Raw genomic sequence first — 17638 nt, forward strand, 5'->3', positions numbered from 1 at the left:
GGGGTGGCTGTGATGCCGTGTTTCATGGCTACGTCGTAGGCGCCGCTGATGTCCACTTTGATGAGCCGGGCCTTGGGGCCGGCTTCTTCGGCGAGCGTGTCGTAGAGTGGGTAGAGGGCTTTGCAGGGCGGACAGGTCGCTGAGGTGAAGAAGACGAGGGCGGCGGTGTGGCGGGCTAGGTCGAGCTCGTGGTCGAGTTGCGCGAGGCTGGTGACCTGGTGGACTCTACTTGGGGTTTGGGTTGGGGTTGGTGTGCTGGTGGGCGCCTGGGTGACGGGGCGCAGGGCGGCTTCGATTTGGGGCTTCAGCATCTGGCCGAGCGGCGTGCTGAGGAACGTCTGGGGCAGGTTGCGGATGTGGTCGGGGATGCTCTGGCCCAGGAGGAACACGGCCAGGTCTTGGGTGAAGTTGTTGCAGTTGTGGAGGAAGAGGTCGTAGGACTGGGTGGTTGTTAGTTTGTGGTTGGTATTTAAGATGGGCTGAGGGACTTGCCTCTGGGGTGTAGATGTCGCCTAGTGAGTCGATGTACTCGGATATCACGTCCGGTGGCAGCTCTGTCTGCCCCAGATGGACCTTTTCCATGGGCTGGCCGTGGTGTGTGCTCCCCGGAGAGGCGGTTTGGATGCCATGGCCGAAGTAGTATTCCACGCCGTTGAGCACGATGGCGGTGTGGTAGATGGCATCGATGTGCGTTCCCGTTAGAGGGAGGGACCACTGGACTATGTTAGATGTTTGTCCTTGGCCTCAGTGATGGCACGGGTTCGACGTACCTGGCGGGCGAGACCCTGTTGCATGTTAGCCAATGAGCTTGTGGTTTTATACTGGATGGGAGTACCTTGGAGAGGTCGTAGACGTACAGCTCTACGTCCATGGTATGGGTGCTGTAAAGACGTTCTTCTACTGACTGGGGTCTGTCTATGGCGTGTAGTACAGTCGACGATGGAGAAAGTCAGAAAGATGTCTGGGGACAAAGTAGGGTATATAAAGTCAGGCCGTTGGCTCGATTGGGAAATGTAGGCATTATTTGGGGTTACGTCAGCAGGCCCAGGCAGTCACGGGAATGCGTCGATTGTTCGGTGATCTTCGATGCAGGACCATGACTGCATTGTCTTTACTATTGCTATAGAGAGAATCTAATTTTATTGTCTCCATTAGTATCCAAGTTGCTGTAGCATGCATTCCCATAACCACTATGTAGAGAAGCCAGTATACCTCATGTAATTCATAGAAAATAAGCTCAGCGCATCCTCGGTATAGATAACCAACGCCGTCTCCGCCTTCACCTGCGCATTAAACCATTCCGCCACCAACAACCACAACTCCCCACTGACACACCCAACGCCAACAAGGGGAGATGGTGAGTCCCTGTCAATCGCACAACAACCCTCATTTGCGCACACATCCACTAACCAGAATCGCACCGCATCCAGCCTCCCAAAAAGCGCAGCGCACCCTCCGCGCCCAGGAAAGCGCGACAATCGAAGCTCGCCAAAGCGAACGACATCAGCGCGACCGAAGAAAACGAGATCAAAGAAGTCTTCCAGCTGTTCGCGACCAGCGCCGCAGACTTCCCCAATGAGAAAGAGGGGGTAATCGCCCGGGAAGACGTCCGGAAGGCACTTGTGTATGTCCCCCCCCCGCGGCTTCCACTCCTGTGCCGGTGTGTTGGATTGTATTGACTGAGGGATAATCAAGAGCGCTGGGACTCGCGCCGGCGGACTCGCGAGAGCTTCACGATATTCTGGCTGCGGTGGACCCCACGACGACTGGGTATGTGCTCTATGAGCCGTTTGTGTCGGTTGCGGCGGCGAAGTTACGGTCGCGCGATGACGATGCCATGGTTGCCGAGGTGGATGCCGCTTATCAGCTGTTTACAAGGAATACGGATGGGCCGATTACGTTGGGGCATTTGAGACGGATTGCGCGTGAGTTGAAGGAGGATGGGCTGGGGGATGACTTGCTACGGGATATGATTTTGGAGGCGAATGGGGGCGCGGGTATTGACGCTGGGGTGAGCTTGGAACAGTTTCATGAGGTTATGACTCGGGCTGGCGTTTTCTAGTTATTAGATTTGGGATTGGGGTGGCGTTGGCTTTGGGTTGGTGTCTTTAGGCTTGTTTTGCTGGTATGCTTCTCATGGATCGTGTACATACATCATGGAGGAATATAATATTGGTTTTGAGGTATCTACTTCAGAATGGAGGTCTTTGGGTACCTCGGGAAGGGGCTGTGGTGGGCATATTTCGGGATGTCAGAAGCCTGGATGGATGCGGGCTACTGATGCTAACTAGCAATGTACGAACGAGATAACATTCTTGTTGACCTAAAAAAATGACTGTCTTGCTGATGCAGAGTGCGCCCGGTCTATACCCGTCCAGATCATATCCACATAGAAATACAAATCACAAAACAATGCAACGCCTTAGCGGGACTTGGGGTATCATAATAGTGATGTACACAGTTGCTAGAGCCCGTCAATCGAGCGGACCATGCTAAATATAACAATATGTAAGGGATATACTCAATCGACGTCCGAAACAGGCCGTGCATTCTCGACTGGAAGCTCTGCCTTCTCAGGCGTGGATACGCTTGTGGTTTGAGATGTTTGGGAGTCGTCAGTACTCGCAGATGTTGTCGACATGTCCTCCGTGGCAGCACTCGAGGTAGATACTGAATTCTCCGCCTCTGCAAAATCCGGCTCGCCAGTTCCAGCGGGGAGAGAAGATGGATCCACGGCTTCATAAAACAGCATGAAAGCTCCTCCCTGCGCCATAACGTTGGATTCGCTGACCATCTGCACATCCTCGTCACTCAACCGGAACCAGCGCTCGGTCGTCTGCTTTTCACCGTCCTGCTCAATGACTGACTCCGGAACGTCGGCGGGGAATGTATCTGAAGAGTACTTTCTATAGCATATGTAGTGACCGTTCTCATGACGGCCGTAGTGCGTGATTACCGCTCGTAATTCATATAGTTGTCCATGGGCGTCTGCGATCTTGGCGGCTTGTGCGAGCATCGACTCTCTCGGATCCATCTCCCACGTCTCGCTACCGGCAGCCGCTCCCAGGCACCACTCGCCCATATCAAGGATCTTTGGGAACTTCAGAGCGGCGTAATTCTTTCGAAGCATTCCCGTCATTTCATCAAACAAACTTCGATTGATGTGAACGACAAGGCATTTCGGCGGCCTTGCAATCACAGCTTGCCTGGACTTCGTGGAGGAAACACGGTTCCTCGAAGGGATATTGCATTTCTTAGAGAGCGTCTTCTCCGTAAAATCCTCTTCCTCGAGGGCCTCCTCGACAGCCTTCAATCGTTCCTGCGCCGAATTCTTCAGCGCTGCAGATACACTCGGTGAATCGGGTGTGTTCGAAAGCGACTTATCCTCCTCGATCTGTTCAAGTAAATTCTGGAGTTGTTTTTGAGCGTGCAACAAAGTACACTTCGCACATTCCACCCCTTCAATAGGTTCTAGATCCATATAATCCTGGAGACAATCACGAACATCGTGTTCGTAGCCCGCCCCAAGTGGTACCGTTAGGCAATTGAATGGAATAAGGGATAGACCCTCGGTCCAACCGCATTGCATGCAGCCCACTCGCTGTGCCAGCAGACCTTCCAATGGGTTTCCGAAGGAACGTATTTCGGCGATCCGAGCCCCGACAGAGGTGTCCAAATTTGTTTCCTGCGTAGACCCAGCCCCAATAACATTTTCCTGCGGGCTTGCCACCTTCAATCCGAGGTTCCGGGTCTGCTTCCGTGTAGCCTGCTGTATCTCGAAGTCTATCTGGTCGACAACCTTCGAAAAATATTCTTGTGCGTCTTGTTGCTGCCAACTGCTCATCGATTTCAAATCTGCCGGAGTCCATAACCGCTGCCCGTAGCTGTCGGGGCTATTCAGCCGTTCTATGATTCCCTTGAGCGCCTGATGTGTCGAGAACGTTCCCTTCGCCCCGAATAAATCGATGTTCCGTCCCAAAAATGTCGCTAGCGACTCCAGCGAAGCGAATCCTTGTATAATACTGTTCTGGTAGCACGAGTTGTCCCAGTTGCCCAGACCTGGAGGTAGACTGTCCTTGTTGCCGAGAAGTGTAGTACCGAAGCCTGGCAGTGTTGGAGCTCGAGGGATAAGGGAGGAAAGTGATGAGTTATCGAGTCTAAGGATCCGCTTCATCGCTTCGCTCTTAGCTTCGAAAGTCATCGGACCGGCACTTTCGTCGATCGGGGTTGAAGTTGCTTTTGTGTCTAGGGCGGCGACTACTCTGGACGGCGTCATGTAGACGATGACGTCCCACAATGCTCGAGCTGCCGTGGCCGGAATCGATCCAGACTGAGTCAAGGCGACAAAGACGAGTATCGCGATCGCTAGGGTGGAGGCTATGCTTGGGTGATCATGTAGATACTGAAATACCGTGTCATAGTGGCTATTCTTTGCGTGGTTGAAGGGACTTTGAGTGAGGACACTGTTCGCCCCTCTATGAGAGTGCATGGTTGAGTGGGAAATCCGGGAGGTCACGGCATAGAGACAACTTTCGAATACTCATGGACGGGTAAAAGAAAGAATATGAGTCTGTATATCTTATGTATAGATTGGTGATATTTGAACTGTTTGCCCGTCGGAGTTTAATAAGCGCTACCGGTTTCACTTCTGGTTCCTGTGGTTGCCCGGACTTGTTATCGATAAGCGACTTATCGTCTCCACTGAAAATATTCTACGGCTGTGATAAAAACACAAACTTTCCGGTCCTCATCACAATGGCTAAAGCAAGAGGTACGTGGAGATTATGCAGGAGGGAATGAGGCTACTAAATTAATGGCTGTCTATAGTCCAGTCAAAGCACTCTCGTGCGGCCCGCCGGGCAGCATCGCCGAGTCTCAACGTCGACAAGTCTTTAACCACCCTTCCCCGTGCCGAAGATACCGTGATACAGCGTGAATCCATCCTTTCCGATCGCGCAAATGCCGGTGTGGCCAAGAGGAAATCGAAAACGAAAGCCCTGTCAAAGGCGCAGCGTGCTAGGCAGCAGAAGGGTATCGAAAGAGCAGAGAATATCATGGATCAACTAGAGACGAAAGTGGAGAAGAGTCTCAAGCGGGGGAAGACTGTGAAAGCACGTAGGGTACGAGCAAAATGATTTACCCAAGGGCATTACCTTGACTGACAATGCGGGCTGCCAGGCTGAGTGGGAAGACCTGAATCGCAAGTCGGGGGCGACCATGTTTCAGAACCTCAACGACGAGGCGGATAATGATGACGATGACGCTATGGCTGATGTTTCCGCGGCCCCTAAGAAAACAAAGCCGCAGCCGCAACCCACATACGTGGCTCAAAACCCGGCGGTCGACCAACACGCAGACATTGACGTGGACGATGATATCAGCTGAGATGTCACAGCGACAGTGCAAAGGAGATACCAGGCTCGTCACGTCAACTATTTCCTTGGCCTAAGCTGGTTGATCATTCGATCAATGTCAGCGACAGCTTGCCCCGAAGCTCTTGTCCGGAGGAGCTCCAGGGTATTGAAGTCTTTGGCCCTGAAGGCTTCCTCCCCGGCTTTCACGATCATTCCACATTTCACCCACATTTCCACCTTGTCTTCGACTGGTAAATTGGTGCATTTGGGTACGAAAAACGAAGCGAGTTCGTGTTTCCAGCACCTAGTATCTCGTTATAGAAAGGCTGTCCATTTGTGTCAGCACGTGCATGCATACAACTGAAGCCAGTTAAGAATTGGCTCACCTCCCATCCGATCGGCGATTTTTTGTTTCTGCCGATCTCTTCCAACTCACCCCAGTCTCGTTTGGCAACTAGAGCCCTTAGTCTAAGCCACCAATATGTCTTGTCTGGCAGCTTAAATTCACTCTGAAGCTTCTGTGCTCTCTTGCCGTAGCCCGATCGGATCAGTCTGTAAATAGTCTCGTTTAAGCTTAGACCCACAAACTCCGACCGATCTGCAATGTCCTTGTCCAAGGCTTCCTGAACCTTCAACAACTGTGATGCTTCGGAAAGAAGTTTTTGCTGCAAGACTACTGTCGCGTCTTTAGAGTCAACTAATAACCGAGAGGCAAGCTGCAGCTTCTCCGTTTTGTGCGGCAATTCTGTCTGAGCCAATGCTTCTGAGAGGAGCACATTAGAGCCATCGATCGGACGATCGTCTTGGTAGTAGAGATCTTTTAGTAGTTCGGTATCGTCACCTCGAGCGGTCGTTTCCACAAGGGCAGAAGCCATAGGTCGGCTGTTAATCATTCTGAAGAAGCTGGCCAGGGGGAGTTTGCTTTTGAGACGTAGAAGCACATAGCTTACTAGGTCATTGTCCCCGCTTTCGATGGCTTTATCAAGAGCGATTTCATCCTCCTCCATATTCAGAAGTAATGGAACCTGCTTGCCGGCCCGCGGCTCGTGGTTCAGCAGCTGGGTCGCCAGTTGCGCACGCCCTTCATCGTAAGCGGCTTGTGCGATCAGTTCGAACGATATCCCCGGCTTGCCATCCAATCTTTGCACGATAAGCTTACAGACAGCTTCATCGTCAACGGTTGAAACCTTGACTTTCTGGCTAGCCCAATGAACGTAAATCCTGTCGGCGGGTATCTGCAGGTATTCCGAGATCTTGATGGCAAGTAGATATTCATGTCTATTCACCAAACGTTCAATAAGTTTCTCCGGAGTCAGCCGCATGTATTGATCATATGAGATTGGGAGCCCAATCTGGTAGTCCCTGACTGCTTTAAGGACTCGTAGTTTCTCGGTCATTTCTACGAAATCGTCACTGTTGTATAAATCCAGAACAGACTTTCCGAATGACGCAGCTTTCAACAATCTCTTCTGCCAATATGCGTCGAACTCATGACCCGCGGCCCTAACGCAAGTGTCAACGGCCTCTGGCAAACTTGAACGGATTCGCTGAATGTTCTCGTCGGCCTTGGGAGATTTCTTTTCCAGCAAGTCGACTGAGTCCAGCAGGACTGAGGCAGGGGAGGTAGACCCGAGGCGGAAGATCGCCTCCGTTACCTCTAGACTGGTCGTTAATTGGCGAGAAAACAGATCTTGCAAGCAAACATACCAGTAACTTTATGCAGAAATTCGCATGTGTCATGCGTGATCAATCGCACGCCATCAAACTCGGGGACGACGTGGACAGTGCCGTCATAGTAGTAGCTAACTTGGTTAGGAGATCGCAAGCTTCCGGATACGATGGAGAACTCACCGAGCGGCAACGCCGTTGGGGCCAATCAAGTGCACTTCATCTTCCCACGCAATGACAACAGCATCATCGCCACACCAGTCAACCGTCCGGGGAGTTACGCGAGATTCGGGGTCATATTCGCTGTACTTGCTCTGGAAGTCACTACTGACTACCCATACCTTGCCTTCCGCCGTAATGAGAGCCACAAATCTTCCGGTTGGCGACACGCTGGCATGCTTGAAAGGACCGTTTTGAAGCACTTTGTCCTCTGCTTCCGTGGGATCAACAAGGTATACAGTTTTGTCAACTGCTAGAAGTACCTCGACCGAGCGCGACAATGTAAAAGCAGGTGGAATTAGTGACCACGATGAAACTTCTCCTTCAGGACAATGGGCTAGGAGCTTCGGTCGAGGCTCGTCATAGTTAGACACCGCGACCAGCTGGTTATTTGAGAGGAGAGCAACGAAGCCGGAAGTCCAAAAGCGACAGGCTCTGACTCCATATTCTTCCGCTCCCTACGCATATTAGCACCGAAATATAGTAGATATAGGTATCAAAAGCCTACGTTTCCAAGAGAGAATGAAGTGAAATCTCCATATAGTCCGAAATAGCGTCGCACGGTGCCATCTTCCGTGATCACTAACAACTCTTCTTTGTCGGACCAGCCGAGCCCTCGAATAGTACCATGCTCCCACTGGAACCGTTAGAGTTAGAAGTACTATTGAGTTGAATCATTAACTAACATTAAGTCGATTAATCAGCTTTCCTGAGGACGAGTAGATACCAATGCTCGACCTGGCGGTCTGAGCATCACGGAACCTGTACGGCTTGGTATCATCGCGATGCAACGCTGTGATTTGTAAGCGTCGACCCAAATATGTATAACTATAGATACTCATACCTAGAGCCCCTCCGTATGGAGCGCCTGCAACGATGTAGTTCTCTAGTTCGACATCTTCATCGAAGATAGCGTCGTATATCGGGACTTTCCTGTAGAAACTATCGCCCAGCCTCTCCCAGTTTGCCAGTGGATTTGATGGCGCCATTGATACTGGCAGATATTCCCATGAACAGAGACCACGCCAACCGAAGAATGAGATCAAAGCTGCGATTGAGCTTGTTGGCGGTCGTTCATCGGGAAGCTCCCAGCTCACATGGGGTCGGACCGGCGCTAAACCAAGTTAGGCGTAGCGTCTTGGCTGTTCGTCGGCCACTTATCAACGCTTAACATTTACTGATACTGAACATCATGAAGCAACCGAGAAAGGATTATGGACGACCTAGCAGAAATATCCAGTCTGGTACTAGAGCTATCAGACCTTGAAGTAGCGCTCTATCTCTGCCTTGCAGCTCGCGAGCATTGCCGTATCGATGCTACGGCAGACAACATTAATGACGTTGCCACAGAGCTCGCCCTGGTAACTTGCTTCCTAGTATATAATGTGCTTCATAGTTCACACACTAATGTTCCGCCAGATATGTGTACACACCTTTGGCCTTACTTGTACTACCGTTGACTGCTCGGAGACTACAACACTGGATGAATTCTGCTCAGAACTCATTCTTGCTAATGCTCGAAACTCGACTGGTCCGAACAATGCGGAGAACAGGACGGCAAACGTCGTCGTAGCCAAGAACTTCGACCGCGCTGCTGACAAAATACAGCTCCAAGCTCTTGAGGTGATTATAGGATCTTGATGGAAGGTTTTCTCTTGCTAATGCCCATAACAGCTGATGAGCTCTAAGAAACTCAATACGTATAATGGCTTCCTTGAGGCCCCCGAGGAATTTCTCTTCATACCGCTTGTTATGCGCAAGACAGAACATGATCAACCAGCTTTAAACTTTCATTTAGTAGGTAGCCTGCTGCCATATCTCCATGATTGGATGATGCTGACCTGTCAAGAATGACCGCCTCATTATCTCCTATTTTCACGGCTCAAGGGACGACTTTATTTACCTAGAAGAGAACAACGACTGGCTTTCTGACGGCCAGATGTCAGCATCGTCCGTTGTGCGCAAATCAGAGGTACCACTGCACAAGGGACACCTGAGTATAGACCGAAAGGTGAGGTTAGCTTGCTGGGAGTTCGTTCAATACTTATCGAAATACAGGCCTTGGACAAACTACAGAAAGCCAGTGACTGTGTAACTATGGGCGCGGATGTAGTCAGGTATCATCAAGATATCACTGTGTTTCTCCGTCTCAGTCGCGCAGTTGCTGGAGGAATATCTGCACGATCAAACGTCTATTTTAGGAAAATTTCAAAGTGTGTCCGCAAGGCTTTAGAAGTATGACTTGAACTAACCCAGATAGGTTGCTCGCTGTACTGCATGGGATTGATTATCTCACGCCATCAATAGTAGCCTTAGCTGCGAAGAAGGTGTTCCGCCATCGAATTATTGTGGCTAAACCGGAAGATGACCGCAGTTTGCAATATGGAAGCGACCTAAAAACGGTAGCCCAGGTTCTATCCTATGCTACTCCTGATACTATCCTGGACAGTGTCTTGACACTGGAAGCTCCATTATGAGCGTTTCAGTCACACCACAATGCAAATCTCATTTTCGATTATTATGCGCTGTCGCAATCAACTGGCCCATAGAATATTTTACAGTGTATAATTCTTGACACGCTGAATTATGCATATAACGTCGTGTCCGCCCCGCAACTGGAAATATATAATATACATGGATACCCGTCCCGTCCGGCTGCCCACCAATGTAGCCTGGACCGTGTCCCTATGGCCGTTCCCCAATTAGTTAATCAAGGTCAAGCAATTCGCCAACCAAGTTCACAATTCCACCTAGCAAATTGGACACCAAATCCACTACACCTCCCAACAACGGAAATGTAACCGACAACAGACACTCCAGCGCATCCGTTACCTCGTCCAATAGTTCTTCCAATACTTCGTCAAGTGTACACTTTTCTTCGTCATCCCGCCTAGTACTTTGCAATACATTGTTTGCGCCCAAGTTGGGCTCTTGGCAGGTCGTCATCTTGCCCAAGACTTTGTCCTTGGATTGCTTGACCAACGCCTCTGCGGATTGGATTTGTTGGAGTTTATCGCTAAGACCTCTTTTATGGGTGGCGCCGATAGTTCCGTTTAGGGCGGGCGCTACTGCTTTGCCATTTTCTGCACTAATATGAGAGAGTCTTTCAAGGATCGGGGAGACGTGGTGGAGGGTGCGATTGAGCCTTTCCAGATTCTGACAATTGTTGAGACTAGCTCCCGGGACTGCCGAGTGGGCGTGGATAAGTGAAAAAATGCTTGAGAGGAAAACGACACAGAACAAGAGTGGCCGATACATCATTGCGATCTGTTGGATGGGTATTGAGTACTAAGTAGTGTTACACTGGTTGGAAGAGGAATTGGAAGAGGAATTGTTGATTCTCCATGATCAATGAAGAATGAAAACCTGGCACTCTTGGCAGGAGAATAAGGGGGATCTACACAGAAAAAAATGAATTCTCAACTAATGCATCGGTTGTGGTTCCAGAGAGCGGGAAAGTCTATCATGTCAGATCATCGATGATATCCTCGCGGCTTACCCCAAACAGTTAAGGTGCTCATTTCGCGTATCCCGGGAGCTGGGCCGAAAAGGAGATACATCGCTTATATCAGCGGGTATCAAGTCCCGTGACCCCACTGACCCAGTAGGTTTGTGGAGAGTATGGGAGCTGTCAACAAGTTAGGTTATTTGTCGGAGGGATTCCGATGGGGGCTGCAATTAGACTGGTCTAGCGCCAGGGTCCCTGGCAACAAGAGTCTCTTGCCTTCCCGGGTCAATCTCCCAAGAGCGAATAACGAAACTTGTGTTATGGCCAAGTTCAACAGGTTGAATATTTCATTAAAATTTCATGTACGCTAATGCAAAAAGGTGTCTAGGCTAGATCATATTCCTTGATCAACTTCTCCGCGCATGTGGCTCCCGTCACATATGCCACGGCCTGAACATGACAGTTGGCCAACACGGGGACCACGCTCATATCCGCTACGCGCAACCCATCAATGCCTATGAGGCGGAAATCGTTGTCCACTGCGGCATCGGCATCGCCCTTCTTACCCATCTTGATAGTGCCAGTCATGTGCCAGCTGGATGAAATGTTCTGTTTCCAGTACTCCAAGAGATCTTCGTCAGAGTCGGACTTGGGACCAGCCAATTCCATGACGTTATCCTTGGTATAGCCATCGTTCTTAGCAATGCGGAACGCATCCCGCAGAGACTCAATCGCAACACGACGATCGAATGGGTGAGACAAGAACTTCGGATCGAAGAGCAAGGGCACATTGGGGTCCGAGGACTGTAGAGTGACTTCACCACGAGCCTGTGCGTTGAACATGAACACGAGCAGACAGGAGTAGTTCAGGGCCTCCTTGGCGAAATCCGGGATGAACCAGTGGATAGGGAAATGGGTCAGGATTTCATAGTGCGGCACAGTCTCTTGCAGAAGATACTTCTGCTCTTCCTCGGGCAGCTTCTGGAATTCCTCGGAGGACGTGAGCTTGTCGAGCTTGAACCAGCCGATACCCAGTTCGCAGGCGAACCGTGACCATGGGCCACTTCCGTCTTTCTTCCATTGCTCAAGGGCCTCGGCCATGGCTTTCTCGTCGCCGTAGAACTCGCGGCGCTGGGTGCTATTCTCCACGCGAGTGTTCACGATCGGGACGAAAGTGTGGTCTCGGAGATTTTGACCAATGACGGGAACATCGAGTTTGACGGGGATATTGAACTTCTCTAGCTGCTGTGCCGGGCCAATGCCCGAGTGCATGAGGATACGCGGACCTTCCAGAGACCCAGCGCACATGATAACCTCCTTTGAGGCGAGGTCTTCGCAAATGTTAGTCAGATATTGTTTGGTTGTAAACTATATTTCATAGTCTCCATTTTTGGATATCATTTTCAAATCAAAGCGGGTAAACTGGAGTTAAACTCACACTGCTTCCCATTGGATTCCACACCCACAACCTTGTTGCCGTCGAATACGAGGCGCTGTACAGGAGCATCGGTGACAATACTCAAATTCTCCGACCGTGGCTTCAAAAGATCCGCAGCTGTTGACCGAACGCCATTGTAGGCAGAGTTAATCAAAACAGACATCCCAATGGGATTGCCCGAGTTATGGTCCGGATTGAAGGGGAACCCTGCTTGTTCGATGACATCCAAAAGCGGCGGGAGATCTTTCTCCCATTCCGAGGCAAACCCTACGTGAAGCGGACCAGAGTTTCCGTGATCTTCCGCTCGAGGAGCTGCGTACTTCGCATCAATACCAGCAGGGAGATCGCCGTGGAAGGTCTCGAGGGCTTTGAACCTGGACTGGATTTGCTCCCAGCGGAAGGCATCATCGCCAACAACTCGTGCCCACTCTTCGTAATCATCGCGGGCGCCTACCGTGTATACACCGAAGTTGATGGCGCTGGAGCCTCCCATGCCCCTTCCGCGGGAGTAGTCGATCTCGCGGTTGTTACAGTCATATTGTGGCGTGGTCTTGAAGCCCCAGTTCATGTGTTTATTCTGGAAGGTCAGCCACCGCTGGCCGTCCACCCGCAGGTCGTGTTCGGCATTGAGGCCTCCGGCTTCCAGAAGAAGCACTTTGGGATGCTTTGGAGAGTTGGCCAACTGGCTTGCCACCGTGCTGCCGGCTGGACCACCTATTATTTAAGTTTCATTAGCGGACTGTGGAGACCCCGCCTGGGCGGTCTCACCTCCAATAACAATAAAGTCAGCAGCGGAATCCATTTCGTCTTCTTGGTTCTGGAATTGATCTCGGAAAGGCGATCGGGGGAGACAGAGAGGGGGGATACGAGGTCTTCATAAGGGGTTGGACTACTAGTGCGTCTTGGTGTGAATCTCCTCCGGCAGAGGGGCAAAAGCACGGACAGAAACGTTACTGACCGCTCCGCTGGCGTCGACTCCATACGGAACAAAGGAAATTAATGGGTATTCACTATTAGCATGCATGAAGCATTCGGCGCTTGTCGACTGGTGGTGTCTTTTGCAGGGATCAACAGTACCGGCGTTTGGAGCAACGTCCAATGGAGGGTTGCGATTAGCCCTAACTCACAGGGTTAGCGGGTCCTGGAACGAGCCTAATCTCCCGCTAATGTCTAATCATAGTATTTGGGGTATTGCGAGTTCCCACTTTATGGTTTAAGCTCCAAATTCACGTACGACAGTTGAGACCCTAATGCTGCATCAGGACGGATATGGATGGCACACTAGTTTTAGCCGTGTCCACAGCTCTCTCAGGGGGTGGATCTATGAAGGTACCGAATTATAGACCACGCTGCCCTCCAAAGAGGAGCCTTCTGGCCACACTACCTGTAACGGGCTGCTTCAGTTCATGCTAGAGTGGTGTTTGTTGATTCTACCCTTCGGATCATTGCCTTATTAGGAGATAGGTACGATGTCCTCTTGTTCACGGACGACGGGAGGACAGTATGTCCCGGTGAAGCGGTCCGGTTTTAACGCTGATGAGCAACACATTAGCTCCGTACAGATCTTGGCATCATAATTTCCAGGGCAAATTCCTCATGCCGCTGGTGGATCCAATGTTCCCGGAACCGTGTGAAGAATCCTGCAGAACGGTGCTTTGGGATTTTTCCTTTTCTTGTCCTAGCATCAAAGCACGTTGCCCCCGTTCCCAAAATGGCACCCTTTCCCTGTCCCTTGGAAGCGGGACCTAGCGCATGTGGTTCTTATACTTGGCGATTCCGGATCTCTGGAGTGACCCATTTGCTCTTCTTCCCTACACTGTGCGCTCTTCGGCTTCTTAGGTTGACATCATGGCTGCAGCAGACGCGGAGGCGTTCACCCTCCTCTCTCTGGGTCTAGTCTTCATTATTATCCGAATTTACGTGAGATGGACGTCGGTCGGCCCTGCCAACTTCCAGGCGGATGATTACTTGATGCCCTTGGCCGGGGTGAGTGCGAATGAAACCGACTGCAAGTTTTGCCCAGAAGAGGAGTACTTACACTCTAATATATAGCTAGCGTACACTGCCGAAACAGTAGCGGCGTACCTGGTTGGGGCCTTGTTCGGTGGACTCACGAATAGTTACATGACTCCTGAAGAACGTGCCGCACTTGACCCAAACTCGCGCGAGTATTATGATAGGCAATGGGGCTCGAAAATCCAGGTGATCGGGTGGTCATTCTATGCATGCATCCTGTGGTTGGTGAAGGCCTGTGTGGCCGTGTTCTATTCCCGGTTGACGTACGCTTTTCCTGCATTATTATATTACTTGTTAAATCCTGTATGGTTGTAATACTGACAAGTACAGCACTGGGCTCCAAAACCTACCAGGTCGAGTGCGGTTCGCATACGTCCTCATCGGAGTGACCTATCTTGCTGTAGCATTGTCTATCTTGCTTGGATGCCAACCGATGCATAAGTACTGGCAGATTAACCCAGATCCAGGAAGTAAGCCATTAAAGTTCCTTTGGTCTACTTCTACCATGTTAACAGCTTAGATATTTGCCAACCCACCAGGTCAACGCTCTACGTTCTTATTGTGGTCATTCCAAATGTATTGACCGACCTGTACCTGATGTCTATTCCGCTACCAGTTCGTCTCCCATTACCCCACCAAAAGCCACCAAAAGCTCACAATACGTCAGTTGTTATGGAAAGTCAACATTGGTATTAGGAGAAAGATTACCCTAATGGCTTTGTTCAGTGGCGCCTCCTTCGTGATCATGGCCGCTATCATCCGTGCCGTAACCATTATGACAGTACGCCCTACCCTTTCCGTAGACCTACTTCGATTGTTTCCAGACCTAACAAGCCCACCTTAGTCCGGACCTGAAGGCGCAGTCTCGGGTAGCAAATGGGCCTGTCGCGAAACATTCGTCTCCATCGTTGTCGCTAACCTCCCAATCATCCAACCCCTTATCCGCCGCGCGCCCAGAAAGTCGGTCTCAGCGGCCTTTTCAGTTCCAGCGGTGGACCTTCCAGCTACGGCCGTCACCGCACACAGTCCTTCCCACTAGGGAGCCGAAATCAACCATCTAAACGCTCGCGACACCCGCTTTCAATTCCGAATAACACGACAGCATGGGGCAGCGACGAGCACATCTTAGTGGAGGGTTCAGGCAAGGGATCGGGCAAAACGAATGACATCACAGTCACCCAAGAGATGATTATCGAGAGTGAGCCGCGTCGTACTGGCCATACTCCGGATGAGGCCCTTCCATCGCCTAATACATGGGATTCGAATAGGGGGCGGGCTCTTTGATTTCACTGGGTTTGGATTGGTTTTGGCTAAAGGTGGAGTTATGGTATTAAACGTGTTTCATGTAATATTATAAGAATTTCCTTTGTTAATGTATGCTCGATTGAAGTAATACCCAGACTAGAAACTTCACAGGACATTGTTCCATGGATCCCCAGGCAATAGTCAAGTATAGTCCAACAAATCCATGTTATAAAAAAAATAACAAGCTTTAGACTAGAGCATACGAATGCAAGAAAGGCTTGGCTACGGCCAAGACCATTAATTGGTTCGAATATCAAGTCAAGTATTAATTAACGTGATATATTAACGTGATATATTAATTAATATTAATATGATTCACCGCCAGCTATAGAACTTGACATCGGCATGTGGGGATAAATCTATATTAATACTTATTAAGGTCGGGTCGATGAGCTTAAATACTTATTGTCTCTGAATAAGAACCGTGGCTTGCTTAGCTATAGTCATTATAGTGATTATCGCTATTATTATATTGAATATGAGAGGCCGTTGTTCAATTAGTGAATTGCAGCCTGAGGCCTTCACTTGTGATGAAGTTTGCGCTAATACTCTTTAGGTAATATTGAAATCTAGGCACTCATCGGTTGAAATTTCCTAATTAGTATAGAACTTTAGGACTTTCGGAGAAAAGCAGACATACTCCAGAGTAGACTCTGTTATTCAAACAATACTCCAGACAATATCAATGTTCTTCAATAACCCAAAAATATTGGGCATAAAGCGCGCATTGTCTGCGTTCAACACATTACAGACGAGGAAAATGGACTCCAAATGTCTAATACTTCCTGACGAGGGTCAACTGCGGAAGTCGGGGAATAATGTACTCCGGTATTGAACGCTGATTGAGTTGATGAGGAAACATATCGTGTCTTTTAGGAACTCGTTAACTGCAAATTTTGGACGCCTCGCTTGTACCAGGTCTTTTCTGACGATCATAATTAGCCTGACTGGCTCTTTGCTGGAGCGTGGGGGCCATAAATATCATTTTGCGCTGGGGGCGGTCATCCTTCGCGACGGCTCGGCACAACGCTTTTTTACTAGCCTGCTTAACGGCAACACTAGATTGAGATGTGTTCAATCTGCAGGAGTATCTAGTATAGTCAGTCAGTGGTTAGTTGGGTGCACCGTTCCCCAACAAAGCACGGCAGCCGCTCCTTCGCCAAGGCAATAAGCGTGCGTTTGATAACAAAGGCACATCGCAGTCACAGAAGGGTGCAACGTTGTAATTATCAATCTATTACTAAACGATGGCGCCTCGGCAGGTATGATCGGTTGATCTGGAATGACCGCGCTGCAGTATGCCATCTACCTTGGTCAGGAGGATAAAGCTCGACTCCTACTGAAAAGATGCGATCCGAATGCCGGAGATGAAGAGGGACAGACGGCATTCCATTATGCCGTTCGGTCTAGCAGAGCCAGCCTGGGTTTTATACAGCTGGTAGTCGAGGCAGGTGCGGATCTGCACAAAGAGGATCATAGTTCAAAAACACCATTGCACAACGCGGCTCAGGGTAGAGGACGAGAGGTGGCCAGTTTTCTGGTCGAGCAAGCAACAAATTACGCCAATCGCTACCAGGAACTGGAGAAAGATGTTAAAAAGGGAACTGTTGCAGAAAGTCCTGCCAACACCGAAATTGAGTTGGATTTTCGGAAAATGGACTAGCCGATAGTAGTTGTAGGTTGATCTGACGAGTCTTTATAGTCTTACCTGGTTATATACATTTGAGATATTCTAAGACGACCCAAAATGCTAGTGATACACATAGTATGACTGATCAAAACTTAGTCAGGACGCAAGTGAAATGGCCCCTTCATCTGTATAAGGGACACCATGGGAGGAAATACCCTGAGCGTCGAGCGGCTGCACTCGCACCCCTCTGCGTAGAACATAACGTTGGAGTGGATTGAGAAAGTTGGTACTGAGTCGATATACGATGAAGTCTCCAGTGGACATCTTGAATGCCGACTGCATCTCTTTTAGAGTGTATTGTTTTGATTTCCTCATAAATAGATAGACGGCTAGCAAGGAGAGTAAATTGAAGACACTATGCGGATTAGTTGAGGTTGAGATTGCCCCAAAAGCATGAAGCACACGCTCACGTCCGACTATGCATCAGAGTGTACCAGCTGCCGATGTTTGGAACGGTGACTGTTACCGAGATCTGAGAAAACCTGGTAGATGCAAATTGC

The 17638-nt window shown here is 49.9% G+C and overlaps 10 protein-coding genes across 10 annotated transcripts; 5 read left to right on the forward strand and 5 right to left on the reverse strand.

The window, feature by feature from the left end:
- Positions 1 to 2: 2 nt before the first annotated feature.
- On the reverse strand, positions 3 to 871 carry ANOM_008966 (thioredoxin; the record flags this gene model as incomplete). Its single annotated transcript, XM_015554222.1, has 4 exons — positions 3 to 440; positions 541 to 714; positions 771 to 785; positions 836 to 871. Coding segments are annotated over 4 exons (663 nt in total), but the record flags the coding sequence as incomplete, so codon positions are not given.
- Positions 872 to 1354: 483 nt separating this feature from the next.
- Positions 1355 to 2062, forward strand: ANOM_008967 (EF-hand superfamily Ca2+-modulated protein; the record flags this gene model as incomplete). Its single annotated transcript, XM_015554223.1, has 3 exons — positions 1355 to 1357; positions 1431 to 1624; positions 1696 to 2062. The coding sequence occupies 3 exons, from the start codon at positions 1355 to 1357 to the stop codon at positions 2060 to 2062; spliced, it is 564 nt and encodes a 187-aa protein (XP_015402646.1).
- A 459-nt stretch (positions 2063 to 2521) lies between these two features.
- ANOM_008968 (ubiquitin-specific protease UBP1) lies at positions 2522 to 4489 on the reverse strand (the record flags this gene model as incomplete). The annotated part of the gene is made up of 1 exon (XM_015554224.1): positions 2522 to 4489. One exon carries the CDS (start codon positions 4487 to 4489, stop codon positions 2522 to 2524), a length of 1968 nt encoding a protein of 655 aa, XP_015402647.1.
- A 266-nt stretch (positions 4490 to 4755) lies between these two features.
- On the forward strand, positions 4756 to 5385 carry ANOM_008969 (Alb1 domain-containing protein; the record flags this gene model as incomplete). The annotated part of the gene is made up of 3 exons (XM_015554225.1): positions 4756 to 4771; positions 4828 to 5120; positions 5179 to 5385. The coding sequence occupies 3 exons, from the start codon at positions 4756 to 4758 to the stop codon at positions 5383 to 5385; spliced, it is 516 nt and encodes a 171-aa protein (XP_015402648.1).
- Positions 5386 to 5407: 22 nt separating this feature from the next.
- On the reverse strand, positions 5408 to 8230 carry vp16 (tethering complex subunit VPS16; the record flags this gene model as incomplete). The annotated part of the gene is made up of 7 exons (XM_015554226.1): positions 5408 to 5680; positions 5741 to 7011; positions 7062 to 7156; positions 7206 to 7699; positions 7750 to 7878; positions 7928 to 8034; positions 8086 to 8230. The coding sequence occupies 7 exons, from the start codon at positions 8228 to 8230 to the stop codon at positions 5576 to 5578; spliced, it is 2346 nt and encodes a 781-aa protein (XP_015402643.1). The 3' UTR covers positions 5408 to 5575.
- A 225-nt stretch (positions 8231 to 8455) lies between these two features.
- Positions 8456 to 9718, forward strand: ANOM_008971 (uncharacterized protein; the record flags this gene model as incomplete). The annotated part of the gene is made up of 6 exons (XM_015554227.1): positions 8456 to 8602; positions 8661 to 8864; positions 8916 to 9038; positions 9091 to 9252; positions 9300 to 9454; positions 9502 to 9718. 6 exons carry the CDS (start codon positions 8456 to 8458, stop codon positions 9716 to 9718), a joined length of 1008 nt encoding a protein of 335 aa, XP_015402642.1.
- A 229-nt stretch (positions 9719 to 9947) lies between these two features.
- Positions 9948 to 10502, reverse strand: ANOM_008972 (uncharacterized protein; the record flags this gene model as incomplete). The annotated part of the gene is made up of 1 exon (XM_015554228.1): positions 9948 to 10502. The coding sequence occupies one exon, from the start codon at positions 10500 to 10502 to the stop codon at positions 9948 to 9950; it is 555 nt and encodes a 184-aa protein (XP_015402641.1).
- Positions 10503 to 11073: 571 nt separating this feature from the next.
- Positions 11074 to 12929, reverse strand: ANOM_008973 (GMC family oxidoreductase; the record flags this gene model as incomplete). The annotated part of the gene is made up of 3 exons (XM_015554229.1): positions 11074 to 12020; positions 12128 to 12841; positions 12896 to 12929. 3 exons carry the CDS (start codon positions 12927 to 12929, stop codon positions 11074 to 11076), a joined length of 1695 nt encoding a protein of 564 aa, XP_015402640.1.
- Positions 12930 to 13975: 1046 nt separating this feature from the next.
- On the forward strand, positions 13976 to 15182 carry ANOM_008974 (uncharacterized protein; the record flags this gene model as incomplete). The annotated part of the gene is made up of 6 exons (XM_015554230.1): positions 13976 to 14113; positions 14180 to 14406; positions 14474 to 14613; positions 14664 to 14758; positions 14811 to 14924; positions 14988 to 15182. 6 exons carry the CDS (start codon positions 13976 to 13978, stop codon positions 15180 to 15182), a joined length of 909 nt encoding a protein of 302 aa, XP_015402639.1.
- A 1548-nt stretch (positions 15183 to 16730) lies between these two features.
- ANOM_008975 (ankyrin repeat domain-containing protein) lies at positions 16731 to 17111 on the forward strand (the record flags this gene model as incomplete). Its single annotated transcript, XM_015554231.1, has 1 exon — positions 16731 to 17111. One exon carries the CDS (start codon positions 16731 to 16733, stop codon positions 17109 to 17111), a length of 381 nt encoding a protein of 126 aa, XP_015402638.1.
- Positions 17112 to 17638: the final 527 nt, after the last annotated feature.

The sequence above is a fragment of the Aspergillus nomiae genome (assembly GCF_001204775.2).
Source record: "Aspergillus nomiae NRRL 13137 chromosome Unknown contig00416, whole genome shotgun sequence".
In the NCBI taxonomy this organism is placed as follows: domain Eukaryota; kingdom Fungi; phylum Ascomycota; class Eurotiomycetes; order Eurotiales; family Aspergillaceae; genus Aspergillus; species Aspergillus nomiae.